This window comes from Cupressus sempervirens, chromosome 1 (genome assembly GCF_028749045.1).
Source record: "Cupressus sempervirens isolate cs-2001-9-10 chromosome 1, ASM2874904v1, whole genome shotgun sequence".
Lineage (NCBI taxonomy): Eukaryota > Viridiplantae > Streptophyta > Pinopsida > Cupressales > Cupressaceae > Cupressus > Cupressus sempervirens.
Window position 1 is genome coordinate 430584200 of NC_143118.1, and position 20104 is coordinate 430604303.

Genomic DNA, 20104 nt, shown 5'->3' on the forward strand with positions numbered 1-20104 from the left:
TAAATTGCAATTGGTGGACAAGAATCCACATAGCAAAGTTAAATACCAGTCGGTGAACTAAAATTCATATAGCAGAGTAGATTATTGATTGTGTTCATTATTGTTTTTCTGATATCTCCATCACTGACTTCATAGATGTATGATTTTGGCTCGACCTATGATGAATACAAAGATGGGTCCCTGCGGTTCAGCAGCTCATTTGTCTCGGAACTGAACTTTTTGTAACGACACAAGACCATAGAAATAGAGATGAACACTTTCATTGTATAAAACTCCACATAATTTCTGAGTAACCACGATATTATTTTTCTCTATCTCACCACTACTTGTAGCTTGAAGACAAAAAACCTGATTGGGGTAATTAGTGGAATCTCTTACTGCAAGGAAAATGCTCCATTAACAACAACTATGTTGGTTTGATAATAGAGATAAAGAACCATTTTAAAATTTCTTTACTTATTTTCCTATAAATTTTGTTTCATGACCAGAATCTACAATATTTGGTGCGGAAATGCAGTCTGAATCCACTATTGTTTCTACATATTAATGGATCAATGGAAAGACCATCATTGATATTGATTATCTTCTTATTTTCTCTGTTGTCAACATGTGCTTCTTTATTTCAGTTCTCCAAAATTTGAATGTCCAGTCTCTTCTTACATCTACAACCTGCTCTGATACCATGTTGAATAATTTGAACCTTTTCTACAAATGTACTAACATGGCCAATGTGATTGATGTCTTCCCAACGCAGATTTGAAGACTCCTAAATATGAAAGGAGACATGTCTCTATAGTTAATCATCATTATTTAATAAATAACTATATGTATAACTCATCTTTAAGCATATATGTAATATTAATATATTAACCATATAAGATATTTATCTTAAAGATGATTTACCATCAACAAGGTATCTCACGATAAAATCAATCCGACAGAAGCTACAACCTTAACACATGCACTGTTGGTATTTCACTTTGTCAATTCATGCACCATAGAGAACCTGAAAATGTCGAAAGCCCAATAAAGCACAATTAAAATGGTCAAATCTAAAAGCCCAATGATTTGGGGTGGTGACCTACAAATCTGCTACAATGCTCCAAGGAAACCCATTTGGCATCTTGGTCAAAATTCGTTTATCTTTTTGGGTCTATGATCTCAGCATATCGGAACCACTTTTTGATGTTTCCCCAATTTAGATATTTCTTCTAAATGACCTTATAAATAGGATGCGTCTTCATAATCAAAGTTGCTTCATGGCTATTGATTTTCAAAATCATTGCTGGCTAACAAAAATTGTATCACAAAAGATTTGTTCTACAGGAATTCTAGTGCATATGGTCACATCTTGATAAAATTTACTTGCACTCACAAGTTATATATAGACTTCAGCATACAATTTTATAGATATATGAAGAAACAATATGATCGAGACCTTTCCTTCAATGGTATGAACTAGCTAGACTGAGCATGGAATCACTTCAAAAGAACAACTCCAGATGGGTTTTATTAAAGACCAAAATTCCAAATTGCAACTTCTTGGACTTGCATTTCAAAATTTGCACTCAATGATTGAAAAAAAAAAATGTGGAATTAGAGAAAAGAGCTGGGATGAAATGATATTGTGACAGTGACTGAAACCAAAAATGCATATTTTTCCATGCCTACAAATTCCAAATGTCTCCTCCTAGATGAACATGTTACGTCCAAAATCCCTCTTCAAGCGTAACATGTATTTAATGAACTGCCATGTATGTTCTTGTTTAAAATCAAAATGTACTCCATGGTACAAATCCCTATTCAGGGCAATGTTCACTTTTGAATTGACTATCAACAGTACACTGAGGAATCTTGTTTTCCAATGGCAGCATTAAAGGAACCGTAGCATTCTAATTACATGGCATGATAGCAACATAAATGGTATTCTACCCATGTTTAGGTGAGAAAAATTGGCAAAATACCAAATAACAATGTACAAGTAAAAAAAAACTAACTTTGTTGTTCTATGTCAAATAAAATCTGTAGAAATTAAAAAGAAGCAATATATAATAAAATAAATGCTGCTTATAAAAATTCCATTAGACTTCTAAAACAATTTATCTTGCCTTCATGGAGAGCATTTATACAAAAAGCATATGGCTAGCCCTAAAACAGTAGCCACTCCGTTATGAATCATAACATACTATTTTAGGGGCAACCCTCTCTTTTCATTAGGGTATAGATGGGCAAAAGAAAACCCTGTAATGAGGCTTAAAATTTAACTCCTAAACAGGATATATTCAGAGTATAATATTATATCTGACTTCACTCTATATTTTTGTCTCATAAATTCAAAAAATGAACCTAAAGAGATGAATTTATAAAAAAATCAAACCAACTTTTTGAAAAACTCTGGAAATGGCATGGTAAATGGAGAGGTTCATGATTAGTTGAATATAATTACAGGTTAATAAAATGTAATGCTATTATGAAGTGAAGTAGTACTTGCCAAAATGAAAAAAGCAGCAGATCCAGGCATTTTCATCAAAAACAGGTAAATTCTGTTCATGTTAGCAAATATGGAACCATACCTTCATATAAATTTGTTGTAAAAAATATTGGTATAATTGAGTTTCATCCATTTTCAATAATCAGGGAGTTTTAACATTCTGAAGAAGGCGTGCAGCAAGAGACCCATATCTTCTTAACTGCCAGGTATCACAGCTCTTCAAATTGGAGACCAAATTGCCATCTGACAAACTAGAGTTGGCTATTTCAATTTCATCTGCTAGTTGGTCATGAACACTGTCATTGTATATTTCTGTAGAATCATCTTCATTCAATTGTAAAGAGGCATTAGAACTAAAGCCCAGATCCTTCGAAGACAAATTGTGCTCCTGTTCAGAGGGTGTGAACTTAATTCATTGTGCCATAAGTCATGACACCATGCATTTTTTTGTGCAAGATTTGGTCACAGCTATCTTGCAAATTTTAACTACATTATACAACTTTGGAAAACATAAAACAAGATCTTCATTTGTCAAGGAGTTTCGACAAAGTTGTTCCCAATAAACCCACCTGTGTTTCTCGTGAGTTGCCACATGAAAAGTCTTTCGAGGAATTCTGAATTTCAGAGCATAACTGAGGTGCCACACTCTGGCAAGATTTGAAAACAGTTGACATACAAGCCTGTTAGGCTAAAATGCTCAGTTGTAATTCTTAAATTTATAAATTACAATAATTGTCTGAAAATGTAAGCTATCCCATCAAACTATAACAATGAACCAGAATCCAACATGTTAAATTCCTTCCCTAAGAAGTTAATATGAAACAACTTTAAATGGATTTATTACCATTTCATTCTTAATTTGCATTGCATAAAGTTCAATATTAGAATGCTGGTACTTGGGATCCATCTGCAAAAACATCATGCTCAGTCTCTTTTATGACTTTGAAATAAAAATATAACGGGTTCAATCTAATAGTAAAGGGGTTAAGATAGTCTATTTCTTCAAATAAGTGCTCTTTTTAAGCATGAATCAGATATGTAAACATACACACAAGAAATTGCTGAAATAAAAATCAAAACTGATTTTATAGATTAGCTAGTACGAAAAGCGGAGATAGGTAAATTGATATATAAAACTAAGAAATAGGATGTTTAAGAGAGATTTACGAATAATACTAAAATGGAGAGAATGCATGAGGAATTGATCAGTTCTGGTATCAAAAATGACACTGAAGATCCAAAATAGGCTTTCAGAAGAATATGGAAACTTTAAAACTTTTCTAACAGGAGTGCATTAAACCCTCAACCTGGGCACAGCAGCTCCACAGGCAGGATGCAAGGGGCCTTGTAAAGCATTATGGCCCTTTACTGGTACCAGTCTGGACTTTTCAAGGCTTATCTGTGATTGTCTGTAGGTCTTGTTCCCACTTGCAGAATGACTCCATCTCTTCTGAAGTTTGTGCAATTCGAGCTGAAGCACGTGTGGAAGTTGGTTGTTATGCTCCAGAGGCTGCCCCTCACTCTAGGTGCAGCGGCTCCACAAGCAGGGTGCTATGGCCCTTTACTGGCACAAGCAAGGCTTCTCTATGAGTCTTCACCCTAAGGACCTTCTAGGGTGCTAACCATTACAAGTTTAAAATTATCAAGGCTTTTCCATAACTGTGTAGGTCCTATTTTCACTTGCAGAATGACTCCACCACTTCTGAAACTCTTCCGATCTAAGCTCAAGCATGTGGACCTTAGATGTGACTGTGCTCAAGACACTGCCTCATTAAGTCCCTGGGACCCATTTAGTTTGTTTCAACCCCCAGTAGAGCACTTTTGGAAGATTGGATGTGTGTGTAGACTTAGTGTTTGGTGTTTGTGGTGTGTGTAATAAAGGTATTCAAAATAAAAACACTCAAGGGGGATGAGACTACTAAAAATGATGTGTGCTTGTGATGGGAATCAAACAGGATGTGCAAAGGCGATCATGATAGAATTTGCAAAGGGTCAAAATGATTCAAATTTTATGGTGATGATTAGGTAGGATTTGCAGCATTAGAAGGGTCTACGATAAGAAATGTGTTTCTAATGGATTTATAGTATAAGTCAAATAAGATACAAGGACCACCACAAGAGCGATGTAGACGAAAGAAAGATGAAAATTTTCAGATTTGAGTGCATAGTAGGATTCTAGAAAATGAAACTGGGTAATTTCAATAGTAGGAATGGGCAAAAGAAAACTAAAGATGATCAAGAAAAAGATACAAGATATTCATGTGAAGAGAATGATGACTATGCCCCCATGTAAGACCCCTCCTCTCATGCCTTATTGTAAATCTTAACTCTTTGAATGTCTCCCTATGAGGGATTAGAATTGATAAAGTAGTGAGATGAAGTGTTCAAATGGGTACCTTGTTATAGTTCCTTGCTAGGAATTATACTCACGTTTTTTTTTTCCCCTTGTGATGATTTGATTATAATACATTTTAACATGGTGTCTAATAGGGATTTGAGGATTCTTAATATCATGTGGGCATTTTGTATTCAATTCTCAGATTGAGGTGTATCTGTTGTTATAGCATTCTTGTCACTTTTATTATAAGGCCCCCCTTCCGCCCTATTAGATACCTTATGTTGTTATATTATGAATTGGATTTTGTTGACCAAGAATTAATACTATTGACTATGTTGATTTCAGAAACCATGTTGAAAACATCAGGATATTTCATGCTTACTTAGGGATAATTGAATTTATGGCTAAATTGGTGATGCGATTCGATATTTACCTTCATGAGAATTATTGGAGAACAGTAGGAGGAATTGGTATCATGATAGGAAGTACTCATATGATAACCTAATGTTAGATTATAAAAGTGAACAGTTATGTGGGTAACATTAAATGGATATTGTGTGGTAAGAAATATTAAATTGCTATATTATGATGAGTTTCAGTCTATTATGTGGGAATGTGAATTAGATGTTAAATATTTGGTTGAAGATACTTTTGCATACTCTATATGCATTATGACTAACAGATTTAGATGATTATGATGGTGAAGATTAACATATGGATTTCATGATCTTATTATACTGGATACATGAATTATGTTTTTGAAGTTGAAATTGATATTGATGAATATTACATGATGTTTGGATTCTGCAAATACTTTATATGAGAATTGGATTAATAACATTGCTTTGAAAGTGAAGGTTTATTTGAATATGGATTAAAAATGTCAAATGCTGAATTTAATTATGTAGCATTTATTTTATATATATGATTTCCTAGAACTACTAATACTCGAATTTAGTGTGCAGGGAATTAACCATAGAATTTAATCAGAGAACCAAGGTTAGACCTATGTGAAACAGTGAAAACCAAGGTTTAATCTAATGAAGTGATCAAAACCTCATTGCATTATATTTTATTTGTAAACATAATTTGGATGAATGTTATTACTTTAAATTTCATTATGTGATTGGACATGCCACTTGTATTTGTGAAGTGTGTTTTGTAGTGTCACTTGACAATTGTATTTGTTTATGTGGCTGTGACATGTCCACTTCAGGTTTGGCAAAGAGCTACCTAACCTAGTGTAGGATCTAATAAGCTACCTAAGCAAACCCACTTGATTTGAGAGACTTGAGTGAGGTCCCATCATGATGAACCCGAAGGTTGACTTCAAGTGAACTTTAGAGGGGTTAAAAGTGAACCCAGTGAGTTGTTTAAGCCAAGATTAACTAACCATATGAGTGTAGTATGGGTTGGGGGTTAAATTCTGACCATTAGAGTGTCCAAATCACATTTATGACCCTCCAAAAGTACAAACTTTCAAAAGTGGCAAAAATGGAAGAGACCATGTCCATTTTCTCTTTCTCCACCCTTTTGGTTCATCTCACATTTGTGAGGGGAACAAGTGTCTAAGAGAAAAGGACTTGAAGTCCTTTCCATTAGGGCAAGTTGTTGGGTAATGTGTTGGAGGCCTTTTTAGAGGGACTTGGTAGGACTTAGAGGTTGTTCACCCGCTCTCTAGTTTTAGAGACATTGTTAGTTTTGGAGGATTTTTTGGGAGAAGCCTTAGGAAGGAAAGGAAAGGCACCAACCTTTGGATTCAAGGTTGGTGCCTTTTTCCATGGAAGGAAATGCTTGTTGTTTCATGCTGTAGCAATAATTTTCTTGGTTTTTTGTATGCATTCTATTGTGATTGGCATTGTTTTCCTTTGTTTTCCCTTGACTGTAAGTTCATGGGAGTTCAAGTCATTACTCACCCTTGGGAGGGAAGGAGTGGCCTTGCGGGTGAAGAGGTTAGTTGAGCAGCCCTCATAGTGCAGAGTCTCTTCTCATGGAGAACAGGGATATGGTATGGAATATGGTATCCATGCTACCATTTGTGTATTCACACATTGGGGATGATAAGTGTCGTCGGTAGAAATTGTGTATCGGCCAACGGGTCCCTTCGGAAAGGAAATTGTGTATCGGCCGACGGGTCCCTTCGGGAAAGTTCTTGTTATGTAGCCGACAGTGAATAGTTTGTAGCGGGTATAATATACTTGGCTGACGGATACCTTCGGGAAGGTTCGTCGGAAAGTATTTATAACCCCTTCGGGAAGCATTGTAGGGGGATCTTATCAATATCAATATCATATGAGAAAAGCATAATGTACTGTTGGCATATGCGAATAATAATAGAAGTTCTGCTATTTGCTGTTCGGTGTTCGTATCGATTTCCTGTGTGCGTTGCTTAATTAATCCATACAGTAAACATTTGGCGCCGTTGCCCGATGGATCTGGCACGCAGGCAGGCGGAGATGAATTAAATGTCGAATCAGTTGAACAAAGACAAGAGTAAGCTAAAGGAAAAAGATGACATACGCGTTGCGCAGGAAAATTTAATTTTGGCTCAGCAGATAGAGCGTCGAAGGAGGTTTCAGAAGATTTCCGACGGAAGCAAGAGTGCGGAAGGATTGTTGAAGGAGACTCGACAACGGCTTGATTTGGTGGAAGAAGCGAGGGAGGAGTTTCTGAACCTGCATACGCCACGAGAAGAGAATCCTGACGGAAGCAGATCGACTCGCACGGCTCAGAGTGCAGAAGGAGCACGAGCGTGGAGTGAACTCTTCGTCCGAGATATACTTCCGGAACGGACAGCTACGGTTGACAAACCCTCTTCTTCACCAAACAACGCGGAAGCAGAAAACTGCGCGGGTGTTGAAAACAGCGCGGAAGCAGAAAACAGTGCGGGTGTTGAAAACAGCGCGGAAGCAGAAAACAGCGCGGGCGTGCAAAACAGCGCGGGTGTCCAGAACAGCACGAGTGTACAGAACAACGCGAGTGTCCAGAACAGCGCGGGTGCACAGAACAGCGCGGGTATCCAGAACAGCGCGGGTGTTCAGAACAGCGCAGGTGCTCAAAACAGCGCGGGAGTGCAAAACAGCGCAGGTACACAACAAAACCCTCGACATATAGTAATAATGGCAGGTCCGAAGGAAAAATTGCCTAAATTTGATGGTGATGAAGCAGCTGATCCCATTCGACATTGTAAAACATGTGAAACGATCTGGAGGGCGAATGACATAACAGATACAAACGAATGGATCAGACAATTTCCCGCAACCCTACGGGGTGTTGCCATTGATTGGTTTACTGATGCTGATCCACAGAAATTGAATAGTTGGGATAACATTAAGGAGTTCATCGCAGAATTTCAACTTTTGCGTGATGACAATGAAATTGTCGCAGAGATATTCAATACCAAGCAAAAGAAGAATGAAACTGTACGAGTCTTTGCCAGGAGGTTGAAGGACTTAATCAGTAAGATGGAGAATAAGCCAGCTGACGGGTTACAGAAACGATGGTTCATTGAAGGCCTTCACCCGAAGTTGCGGAAGAAGATGAAGATCGTGCCACCATCAACATACATTGAAGCTTACAACCGGGCAATGAACCTCGAAAGTGACCAGAAGACAAAGAAGAAGAAGACCAGCTCGTCCGATTCAGATGACGATGCATCCTCAGGAAATGATAGCAGCGATGACGAAGGAAGCAACAAGAAGGTTCGTGCCCTTCAGAAAGACATGATTCGAATGATGAAGGAATTCAAGAACATGAACAAGGAACCTAAGGGCAATGACCTATGGTGCACAGAATGTAAGAAAGAAGGCCATACGAAGGGATCCTGCCCGAAAGAGCAATTTTGCGAGATCTGCCAGATTATGGGACACTCAGTAAAGGAATGCCCTTTCAATTTGAAAACAAGAACACCGCAGCAAGTGTTCCTGACACAGGAGGCCTCCCCGTCCGGAGGGAAAGGGAACACCAGTACGGAAGGTGCCACATCGGGTGGATATAGAAACAACCGGCACGGTCAAAATAACAACAATACCAGCAACAACAATAATGGTGGAAGGAGTCGAATTCAGTATGATGCGAATGGTCGGCCGATAGTTCAATGCCGTGCATGCAATCTGTGGGGTCATTTCGCCCGAGAGTGTACAATAGCGAACACACCGAAGTTGTTATGCAGATGGTGTGGACCTGGTGATCATGAAGATGCTAGGTGTCCGAAGTCGGGAGTAAACTTGATCACCGTCGGGACGAACGAAGAAGAGGTTTTGGCCATCACACGGAAGTAAGCAAAAGTGTACCCCAACCCGGCGGAAGAAAAGAAGAGACTGGAAGAAGCACGGGTAGAGATCCAGAAAGCAACACAGGCAGAAACGGCACACCTGAAGGACACGCCGAGTACTTCCGTACGGAACTGCGCAGAACAAAACATTGTCCGGCAAATTTCGCAAGCCGAGATACCTGTCAGGATAAGTGATCTGTTGCTCACTATGCCTCAGCTCCGATCGGCACTCACAAACATTGTTCCCGCTGCTCAACTACCAGGAGAACATGGAAGGAAGCAAGAAAGTGGAGCAAGTACAGTGCACAAAAAGGAGAAGGAAAGTGGCGCAAGTGCAGAAGATCCGATGTTGTTAGCCCTCTCATCCGGACACCATCCAGCAGTCGTCGAAATGGGAATTCTCGGGACTGTATTGACAGAAACAATTGTGGACGGAGGGTCCGATGTCAATGTGTTGCCTGAAGACACTTGGAAAAAGTTGGGACAGCCGACATTATGGCCGCCTACATTCCAGCTGCTAACGGCCGATCAACATGGAATCAAGCCATTGGGAGTCCTGACAGCACAACCAGTGACGATTGGAACACAACCATTCCTGTTGGACTTTGTCGTGATCCCACTGAAGCGGAGAGGATATGATGCCATTCTGGGCCGGGGGTGGTTGATACAAGCCAAGGCAAAACACGATTGGAAGAAAAATACTTTATCACTTGAAAGCAAAGGCCAGAAGTATGTCATTGATCTACACACTCAGATGGTTGGAGAAGAAGCTCTATCGTCGGATTCCGAAGGAGAAGATGATGAGAGAAGGCAGAGTATGGAACCCGATCAGGAGGGAGTCCTACGATTGGAAGGAGATGATGATCTGGATTCAGTAAATGGTCTTTTACCACTGGCAGATAGAGGATTATGAGCTCTTTCCAAGTTGTAATATGCTAAGGATCGAGGAAGGTAAGAAAGGAGGAAATGAATGTCCGAAGGAACACAGAGAAGTCGACGGAGGAAATGAATGTCTGAAGGAACATGGAGAAGCCGAAGGAAGAAATGAATGTTCGAAGCAACATAGAGAAGCCGAAGAAGAAAACGCGGATATGACTGAAGCTGAAGGACAGAACATACAGTACGAACCCAAAAGAAGGAAAAATTCTACTGTACAACTGCGCAGGAAGAAAGTATTATGTCAAACCACAAATATAGCAGAAAGGTACCAGCAGCAAGGAAGGCACACGATACGGTCTGCACAGGAAACAAAGCGGAAGGGTCTAATAAAAGTTGCAGCAGTACGGAGTGGACGGGTTATTGGCGGCCAGAAGGGGCAGTTGACGGAGTCCATAGTACGGAGCTTTGGGAACAAACTGGGCGATATGGAGATGACACAGAATAGGCGTAGTAGGTTTCAACTCGGACAGTGGGTGTTGAAGTACGACGATCGGAATGAGATCAAACCAGGCAAGTTCAAAATTCAATGGGTCGGACCGTACCAGATGCGGGAAGTAAGCAATAACGGAGCAATAAAACAGTGGATGCTAGACCGAAAGGAAGTATTCGATGTAGTGAAGAGGTCGAAGTTGAATGTCTGCAATGAAAGAAGTAACGCACCCCCGTGGACGAATAACTGAGAGAAGACTGTAAGTACTGTATATATGTAAATATTGTACATAATTGTTCCAGAAGTGAGTTTCTCTAAAAAATTAAAAAAAAAAAAACAAAAGAAAAGCACCGTACGGTTTCTGGAAAGCACCATACGGATTTGAAGCGCTGTACGGTTTTTCATAAGTACGGATTTTGAAGTGCCGTACGGTTTTTATAAGTGAAGTACGGTTTTTCATTGGCAAGGTACGGATTTTTCAGCATCGTACGGTTTTCCATTGGTAAGATACGGATTGCATAGTACCGTATGGGTTTCATTGTTAAAAGTACGGATTTTAGCGATACCGTACGGATTTCACAATGAAGGGCATTGTACGGTATGCAATATATGCAGGAAAGAGCACCACCGTACGGATTTCACAATAAAGGAGGAATACCGTACGGTTTTAACATCTGAAGAATGGTGTACGGTTTTTTTTAGACAAGGTACGGGTTTCAAATTTGAAGTACGGTTTTAAGGCAATGTACGGTTGCCACCTTCAAAGTACAGACGGTGGGATATTGCAGTACGGTTTTTTTTAAAGCAGATTGGAATCTAGATTGTGTCAAGTTGGAAGCCGTATGGATTTCATCACAGAAGGATGACAGGAGGTTTTCTATAAAAAAAAAAAAAAAAGAACGACGACAGAATCAAGTTGTTCAGAATGAGTGACAAATGATGCCAAAGGGAAGGGGATGTATCCGTGGTTGCCAGAAAGAGTGCAGAATCGGCAGATAATGACAGAAATGGTGTGTTCCGTGCATTTCTGTGTGGGTTACAAAGTGCTAATTTGGTCAGGGAGCGCACCCGGGGCGCTGCCCCTCGACCCCGCCGGGGGCGTTGCCCCCTGGACCCCCAGTCGTTGCGGATATCAGTCGTGGGAGTCTGACCAGTTGAGAAGACTTGGAGCTACAGCAGGCATTTTCTGTGTACCAGAGGCAGTGGGAGCAAGTGTTGGCTGTGAGGCTATCTTGGTGGATGTGTAGAGAGCTCGGGAGGAGCTGATCATCCAGTTGGAGGCAGTGCAGCGACACTTGGCTCAGGGTACCGAGGAGTTGGAAGCAGAGAAAGCAGCACAGGTGGCTATCAAGGTCAGCTTGAAGAGTCACTATTGTGTTAGCAAAGGCTATAGATACAACGGGATGAATGTGAAAGTAATATGGCAGATCAATATTGTTGTATTAGTTGTTTGAGTTTTGTTGTGTAGTCGTCAGGAGACGACTTTTCTTTTTTGGGGGGAATGATATCGTCGGTAGAAATTGTGTATCGGCCGACGGGTCCCTTCGGAAAAGAAATTGTGTATCGGCCGACGGGTCCCTTCGGGAAAGTTCTTGTTATGTAGCTGACGGTGAATAGTTTGTAGCGGGTATAATGTACTTGGCCGACGGATACCTTCGGGAAGGTTCGTCGGAAAGTATTTATAACCCCTTTGGGAAGCATTGTAGGGGGATCTTATCAATATCAATATCATATGAGAAAAGCATAATGTACTGTTGGCATATGCGAATAATAATAGAAGTTCTGCTATTTGCTGTTCGCTGTTCGTATCAATTTCCTGTGTGCGTTGCTTAATTAAACCATACGGTAAACAATAAGGGGACATTTATTTGTGTAAGAAGAAAGGGTATTGGTGATCTTGAAGCCTTGGAAACACATGTTATTATGGTTATCTTGAACCCTTGTCAAGGCATGTAATTTGGTCATTATTCATTTATGTATGACATCTCCTCTTGGGCTTGGTCCACCTTCACCCTCTTTAATGGGTTCTTGATAACCTATTTGTGAAAGCTTTGGAAGGGTGTTCCATGTGTTTTGTTGTTGCTATTATTACATCTTTGAGAGTTGACTGTATGTAGCCTGTGTAGCCTTGGTTCTTGAAGCTCGGGGGGTCCCATAGAGGCCTAGGTTTGGAGGTAAGCTTCCCATGGTTATCCTTGTGTTATTGCAGATTTGGTTATTGGAGCTCTTGTTGGAAAGAAGGAGAAAGACTGGTTTCAACTGCTCAAGTTGTGGATGAAAAAGAAAGAATATAGTTATAGATTTATTCTTGCTATATCAGGAAAAAAAATGGGAGAAGAGCTCGTATTATGTAATATATTCTTTAGTAACTTGTATTGGGAAAAGCCAATATGTATCGTTAAAAAAAGATATACTTTTTAATTTTCTTCCATAAAAGAAAAGGAAGGGATATTTGGATAGGTTGCAGGTTGTTTGATTTTGTTATTGTTGTAAGAGAGATATAAAAGAAAAAGAAATTTGTTAATGTTTTATGTAGTTCTGTTTTTTATGTAAGGTAAGGACTTGTAGAAGTGTTGTAAGTTGTTATTTTTAATAAATATGGAAAGCCAATTTGATCTTTATTATACAGATATAAAGAAAGAAAACTTGGTTATTGTTCTGAAGAGTCGAAATGCAAATTCTGGTTTTATAAAAAAGAAATGGCCTGTCTTTCTATAGTAACCGATTTAGGAATTCATGTTGTCCTAATAGAGAGATTAGTTCACTTAAAATGATGGCATATTTATTTGTTTTCTGTGTACAAATAGATTTACCTACCAAAATAACCCATCACAAATTTGGAACAAGCAAATAGAGATAGAAAGAAAATAAAATCTTTTCCTGTAGCATTTGTATTTTGCAGGAGTTTAACATGACTAGTTAACCGACTCAATACCTACAGCTGGAGTTACAGTTACTTATAATATTCTTAAATAGTTAAATCCGTATTGGAATACTAGTTGAGTTGTTTTCTAGAAATCTTGTTTTAAATATAAAATATGAGAAGTCTACTTTACATTTACCTGTCTTTGGAAAGTTTATATGATTCAATTTTAAACATGGTTACAGGGAGACCTATCTCCCCCCTAAAAGTCGTGTCTCGAAGACTTTTTACGTCTCTGGAGACCTCAAAAAAAGTTGGAGACTTCATGGCAAAGTCTCTTGAAGTCTCCCAGTCTCCTAATCCAAAAGGTGAAGTTTCCCCGAAGTCTCCTAATAAAATATAATGTAAAATATAATATTAAATAATTTTATATATTTTTGCCCTCATTTTAATATTTTTAATGCAAAAATTAAGACCAATGACACTTTAGATGATTAAAATCATTTTAAATATTTTATTGAATAAATTAGTAACTTTAAAAACTTTAGAAATTTGCCAGAATGGAATTCTTGAGACCAGCTGATACAAGGTTTGCATCTTATTTTATTCTTCTTGACCGCCTTTGTGAAGTCAAAGGAGCTTTGTGTTCCATCATGGTTAGTGATGCATGGGCTTCTTGGAGATAGTCTACATCAGACACTGCAGCTGAGGTGAGAAGTTTGGTTCTTGATGATTACTTTTGGGCTGATGTTAGATTTGTTGTGGCATTTATTAGGCCCATTTGTGAGGTGATCAAATTTGCAAACTCGGATAGGCCATGTTTGGGGGAGATTTATGAGGAAATGGAATCCATGTGTAAAAGAATCAAGACAATAACAAATGCTAGAGATCCCTCTTTATATCCTTTGATAGAAGATAAACTCCATGGAAGATGGAATAAGTTGAACACACCCCTTCATTGTGCTGCATATGCCTTAAATCCTAAATGGCATAATACAGAGGAGACCAAGAAGAGGGCCCCACATGAGGATAGAGAAGCAATGAAGGGGTTTTGGGCTGCAATAAAAAAGATTTATGGTCGAGGTGATGAGACTTCAGTTATAAGGAGTTAATGGAATACGTTTTCACGTGGACAAGGTGATTTTGCTTCAGCGGAAGCTTTATATGATATGTGAGCAAAGAAAGACCCTATAGAATGGTGGTGGAACTATGGAGGTGATACTCCTGAGTTGCAATCATTTGCAATAAGATTGTTGTCACGAGTGGCTAGTTCTTCAACTTGTGAGAGGAATTGGAGCACTTATGGTTTTATTCATTCATTGAAGAGGAACCGATTGGGGTCAAAGAAAGCAGAGAACTTGGTGTACATTCATAGAACACTCCGCCTTCTCTCTCATATCGATCCTACATACATGGTGTCGTCGGTAAATTCTATATTGTAGCCGACGGGTAGAATAGTATCCAAACAGGCGCGTGACAATTGAGTCACCCCTTCAGGAAAGTATATGTACACCGTCCGGAAGGGACTTTGGAGAATGATCATAATCATTGTAATCAGATTGTAAGCATTGAGTGCATATTGCGTATATGAATAAAGTATCTGTTTTGTGTTATATCTTACCATACTACATGCAATAAGTAACCTTTTACCCTATAAGGTAAACACATGGAATGTCCCTCAGCAAAATGGATCAAATTGCACATGATGGAGATGTTGCAGCCATGGTGGAAGTAGTTGAACCAAATGGCCTTTATGAATTGCTCCCGGTTGTACTACCATCAGAGGAACCTAAGTTGGAGAGATGATTTTTTGGAGAGCATGACAGCTGAAGACCTTGAGATGGATGATCACAACCTTGTGGAGTAGATGATAGTACCATCAACATACTAGTACTCGATAGATTTCTGTTTTTTGTTTATTGTACTAAGTTTGTTCATTTTTGTTTGCATACGGCAATTCAGCATCAAACTATACTTTCTTGAATTTAAAATTTGAATATGCAATCATAATCTCAATGATTATCAATCTGATATGATGATGATCATATGCAATATTCGAAAAAAAAGTATGTCTATGAGATACAATATTGTGATTATGTGAGTTTTGAAATATTTGACTCTATATTAATGTGACATTACTATTATTATTTACTTTATTCTTTTAGTTTTACAATATTACTATTTTCAAATTTTGTATTTAGTATTAGACTCTTTAAACTATTTAAAAAATAAATTGCCGTCTCCAAGTACCCACGTCTCCTATTTTTGAAAAATTGTTGTACCGGAGACCTCCAAGTCTCCCCGTCTCCAAGTGACCTTGATTTTAAATAAATAAAGTTTAAATAAGAGTATAAGCAGCTAAGACATTCAAAATTACATCCTTGAGCAAACCTTGGAATTTGCATCCTATCCATGTAGTAGTCAAGTTTTAGGGAGAAGATCAAATAAATACAAGAGATTGGGAAGAAATCTGATCTCTGTGTAATATTCCTTCAACTTGCACCTTGAAATGATGGGAGGGGCCCAAATAAGTGTATACAACAACTAGGAAGATAATTCTTACAAGGAAATCCCTACAAACAATCTATATTGACTAAAAAGAAGTTTTGGCAGCATGCTGGTAAGGCCAAAAAAGGTTGGCTTTAAAAGCCTGCCCTTAGGAAATGTGGCATGTCACATGGTTGTCAAAACTATCAGGATGGGATAAGAGGAAAGGTTAACCTCATCTATGTGGCAGCATTTTGGGGATCCCGCGATTCACATGATTATCTCCATAAATTGATCCTGAAATTCGTAAAACATTGGTCATTAACTAGATGCACAGCTCTTAACACTTGTTAAGAGCAGCAACAACACTCACCCACAACACCGTTAGCCCAATTCTAGGCAAACACATGGTAGTCTCAAGGCTTTGCCATTTTGCAAGGGATTAACATGCAGCTCCACAAAATAGGGGAACACGCATAATGTGACGGTTTCGCCATTTTGCAAGGAACTAGCATGCAAACCTACGAAATAGCCGAATAGGCTTAATGTGACGGTTTCACCATTTTGCAAGGGGCCGACAAGAAACCTTGCAAAATAACGAAACAAGTTTAATATGAAGGTTTCACCATTTTGCAAGGGGCTAACAAGGGAACCTACGAAATACCAAAAAAAAAAACAAACATGACCCAAAAGTTAACCACAATTAATTTTGCGTTAACCCAATGACATATTTAACTAATTGAAAATTGTACATACCGGTTAACTTTAGATAAAAGGTTAAACTACATTACTGTATATTATCCTTAAGTAGATTATATTTAATATTACCCCTGTAATATTACAAGTGAACTTTAATACTCAATTGATTATTATCTTTATTTTAATTGCCCTTTTGTAGGGATACCAAACGTATTGATGTATCAGTTAACAATGCATTTGAAATGGATTAAAAAGAAGTGAACCTTAGAATATTATATTTAACTTAATTATTGTAGTCAATCCTTAAGTTGATTAAAGTGTGATTAATTAGGTTAATACATAATAAACATAATTTTAAATAATTAAATGATAAAGCTAAGTCTAAGGGTACAAGTTAATAATTACATTTGGGGTTGGGAATTAATCCTCTTAACCAAACAATTTATGAAACCCCACCAGTTTAGTTAAAACTTCAACTCTAACTTACGATAGAGATTTAAACGTTAACCATAGAGGGACGTTAACTAGATCAATCCCAATGTTAGGACAACCACATTATTGTTGTTAGTTATGATGCCCCTCAAGGTGTATGCTTGACTTAGCATACTTACATAACAATACTATAGTAACATAGTTACACTTCAACAACTTAACTTAGTAACCATTAGTACTTTGAAACAAAAATTGTTGGTGTGTTTTTGCCCTTAGTTTTGGGCATGACACCCCACACCTGTGTCCATCAGATCTGCTGTCATGTCCATCTGAAACCCTAGTTGTGATACCTTCACATCAATTTTGTAAAGTCTTTGAGCTACAAAAAATTACAATGATGAACCAAAAAAATCATACGTGAAGTATCAATGATAGCAAGCATGAAATGTTTGTGATTAACAAATCATCTAAAGTACGAACATGAAAAATAGGTGGCATGGATGAGATATCCGAAGGAGAACTATATCTACCAATAAGAAATCCTAAATGCCATAAACACTTCTTAATACACACAGATACATCCTCTAAAGGTGCATAATTATATTATCTCTGACTACACCAAAAATATATTGGAGTCTATGGCAATCATTGTATTTTTGTATAAGCAGAGGAGAAGCCATATTGTGTGCCACATATATGTTGGGTAGAACATCTACAGGAGGCAACTATACGGAAGGTTTAAGTCTTCAACAATATTACTTATATCTGCCAGGGTTAAAGCCACCCGATTCATTAAAGAAGTACACCTTATATGATACAGTGAAAGTATTGAAAGCATTAATTTCATTTCTGATATTGGTAAACTCTTCCTGCCCAAACACTTCAAATAGACATTAATTCTGTATTCCCAAAACTCTCATTCAAATATGTTCATGAACTGTAATGAGGTGCAATATTCTAAGTTAAGACAGCAATTCGAATTTATCAACAGCAATCAATATTTATAAAGAAAAGGGATTCATTAAGTGGTGACTAACTTTAAAGAGGTAACAATTAGTAAGAAGACTAATCATTAAGATTTGTGAATGCATCAATTAATAGTAAGGAGGTGCAACTTTTGGCATCATGTCTTATCACTCAGATTTATGGTATAAGATGACCAACTCGCCACATATTCAGACATTGAAGATTGGAGATTATTAAATATATTTGGTACGACTCACAAGGAAAAGGATCAGAAAGGAACGATGAGAATTATTAATTATAGTTGGAGCTCCTCAAAGGAGATGAATCATATTATATTAGTGAGCTGTTATGCATTGTGATGGTCGTAGAGGAAGTATCGGAAGCATTAAGTTCATTTCTGATATACATGAACTCTTCCTGCCCAAACATTTCAAATAAGCATTATTAATTTTGTATCCCAAAACTCTCATTCAAGTATGTTGGTGAACTGTTATGAGGTGTGATGATCTTAGTTAAAACGGAGATTAGAATTTATCAACACAAAACAATATTGTTAAAGACAAAGGATTTATTAAGCAGCGATTACCTTAAGGAGCTAATGATTAATAAGAAGGCTGATTGTTAAGATTTTTTAATACATCAATTAGTAGTAAGGAGGTGTGACTTTTGGCATCATGTCTTGTCATTCAGATTTACTGTATAAGAAGACGATCTCACCACTTCTTCAGGCATCAAAGATTAGAGATTATTAAATATATTTGGTACAGATCACATGGAAAAGAATCAAAAAGGAATGAAGAGAACTATTAATTCTAAATTGAGTTCATCAAAGGAGATGAATCATATGTAAAATATTGATTTTATGGAATCTTATATCTGGGTTCTATTAGGGATTGAAAACCTTATATGATCTAATATGTATAATAGTGAAATCAGAATTATATATTAGTCATGTTATATATATATATATATATTGAGGTGGGCACGAAGACTTCTTTGTTGCCTATCCTACACCCCCCGTGTTCAATTAAGGTAAGCTAAAACTGGCTGGGTTCAGACTCGATGGGAGCATCCATTATTTTTATCGAGCTATCCATCCAAATTAATTTGGCAGGAGTGAGGACAATCTGGTTGGATTGTTCTATTTGGTCACCTTCATTAGTTCAAGGAGAGTATTTCTCGCCCATTGGGAGGGAGACTAGATGGAGATTTCACCCCATTAGCATCGTCCCACTCATGCAGCAGAGCCTGATTTCCACCCAGATGAAACACCATGGGCATAGAAAGAGTCAGGCAATAATAAAAGGAGGGGCGGCAGCGCAGAACACGGACCCAGTTACAGTCAATGTCAATGCAGAGGATGGGCTCTGATTTAGATTAATATTGGGGCAAAGACCAAGATTGAGATTGAAACCCACCCATAAGAGAACAAGCATTGACGTGAATCTTTGGCCCATCCACTGAATCCCCTCTCTCGCACTGTTCATAGATCGAGAGACAATTTGAAGAGCACTGTTTGTGCCATAGTCAGAATATTTTGTTTCCATCTTGCCTGTATTTGAATCGTCGTCATCCCATCACACTATATACGGTATTCCATCCATCTATCCTCTTTGCCGGTACAAACATCAGCATGCATGAAACTGATGGCCTGTACAAAATTAGCTCTGTCATGAAAGCAACAGAGCCAAATAATGCCCTACAGTTCCTCATGGTGAAATGATGATCAATACTATAGAAACAATGCACAGCAGCACTCATCTTAGTTGGGTGCTTCGCTGCAACTATAGGAGCCCTTCAAGGACCCTGATCACCTGGAGCTACAAAGACAGCCCACCTAGCCCTACTGTTTTGAGAGGCAAGAATGGTTACATCATAAGATGGATCAACAGCATCGCCTATAGTTACTTGCCCGAAGGACAAGTAAATCCCAATCCTTCATAGGATTGATGTTTAGGAGAGAAGGAATTTCTGATTTGAGGCTTAGTATGTTAACTGTTAAATGTATTATGCATCATTCATTGTTTCTTTATTTAATCCGATTTAAATGCATAGTGATGTACATTGAGAATGGACCGCTTTCTAGTAGGGAACACTGCAAAAACTAAGTTAGATTTCCACTTCTAAGCACAATCCAAATCCTAGTTCTGAATCTTAGGGTAAACGAAGTAGAGTCCCAATAGGGG

The 20104-nt window shown here is 38.1% G+C and overlaps 1 protein-coding gene across 3 annotated transcripts in view; it reads right to left on the reverse strand.

The window, feature by feature from the left end:
• Positions 1–2401: 2401 nt before the first annotated feature.
• LOC149578117 (S-adenosyl-L-methionine-dependent methyltransferases superfamily protein) overlaps positions 2402–20104 on the reverse strand; it is a 182842-nt gene continuing 165139 nt past the window's right edge. For 2 of the 3 annotated variants that reach the window (XM_089827586.1, XM_089827592.1), the window contains 3 exons: positions 3336–3398; positions 3061–3171; positions 2402–2879 (listed from right to left, as the gene is read on the reverse strand). In XM_089827586.1, coding sequence (XP_089683712.1) covers positions 2634–2879; positions 3061–3171; positions 3336–3398 — 420 coding nt within the window. In that variant the 3' untranslated portion in view covers positions 2402–2633. The remainder of the gene's footprint in view (positions 2880–3060; positions 3172–3335; positions 3399–20104) is intronic. The other variant, XM_089827589.1, reaches the window with a different exon arrangement.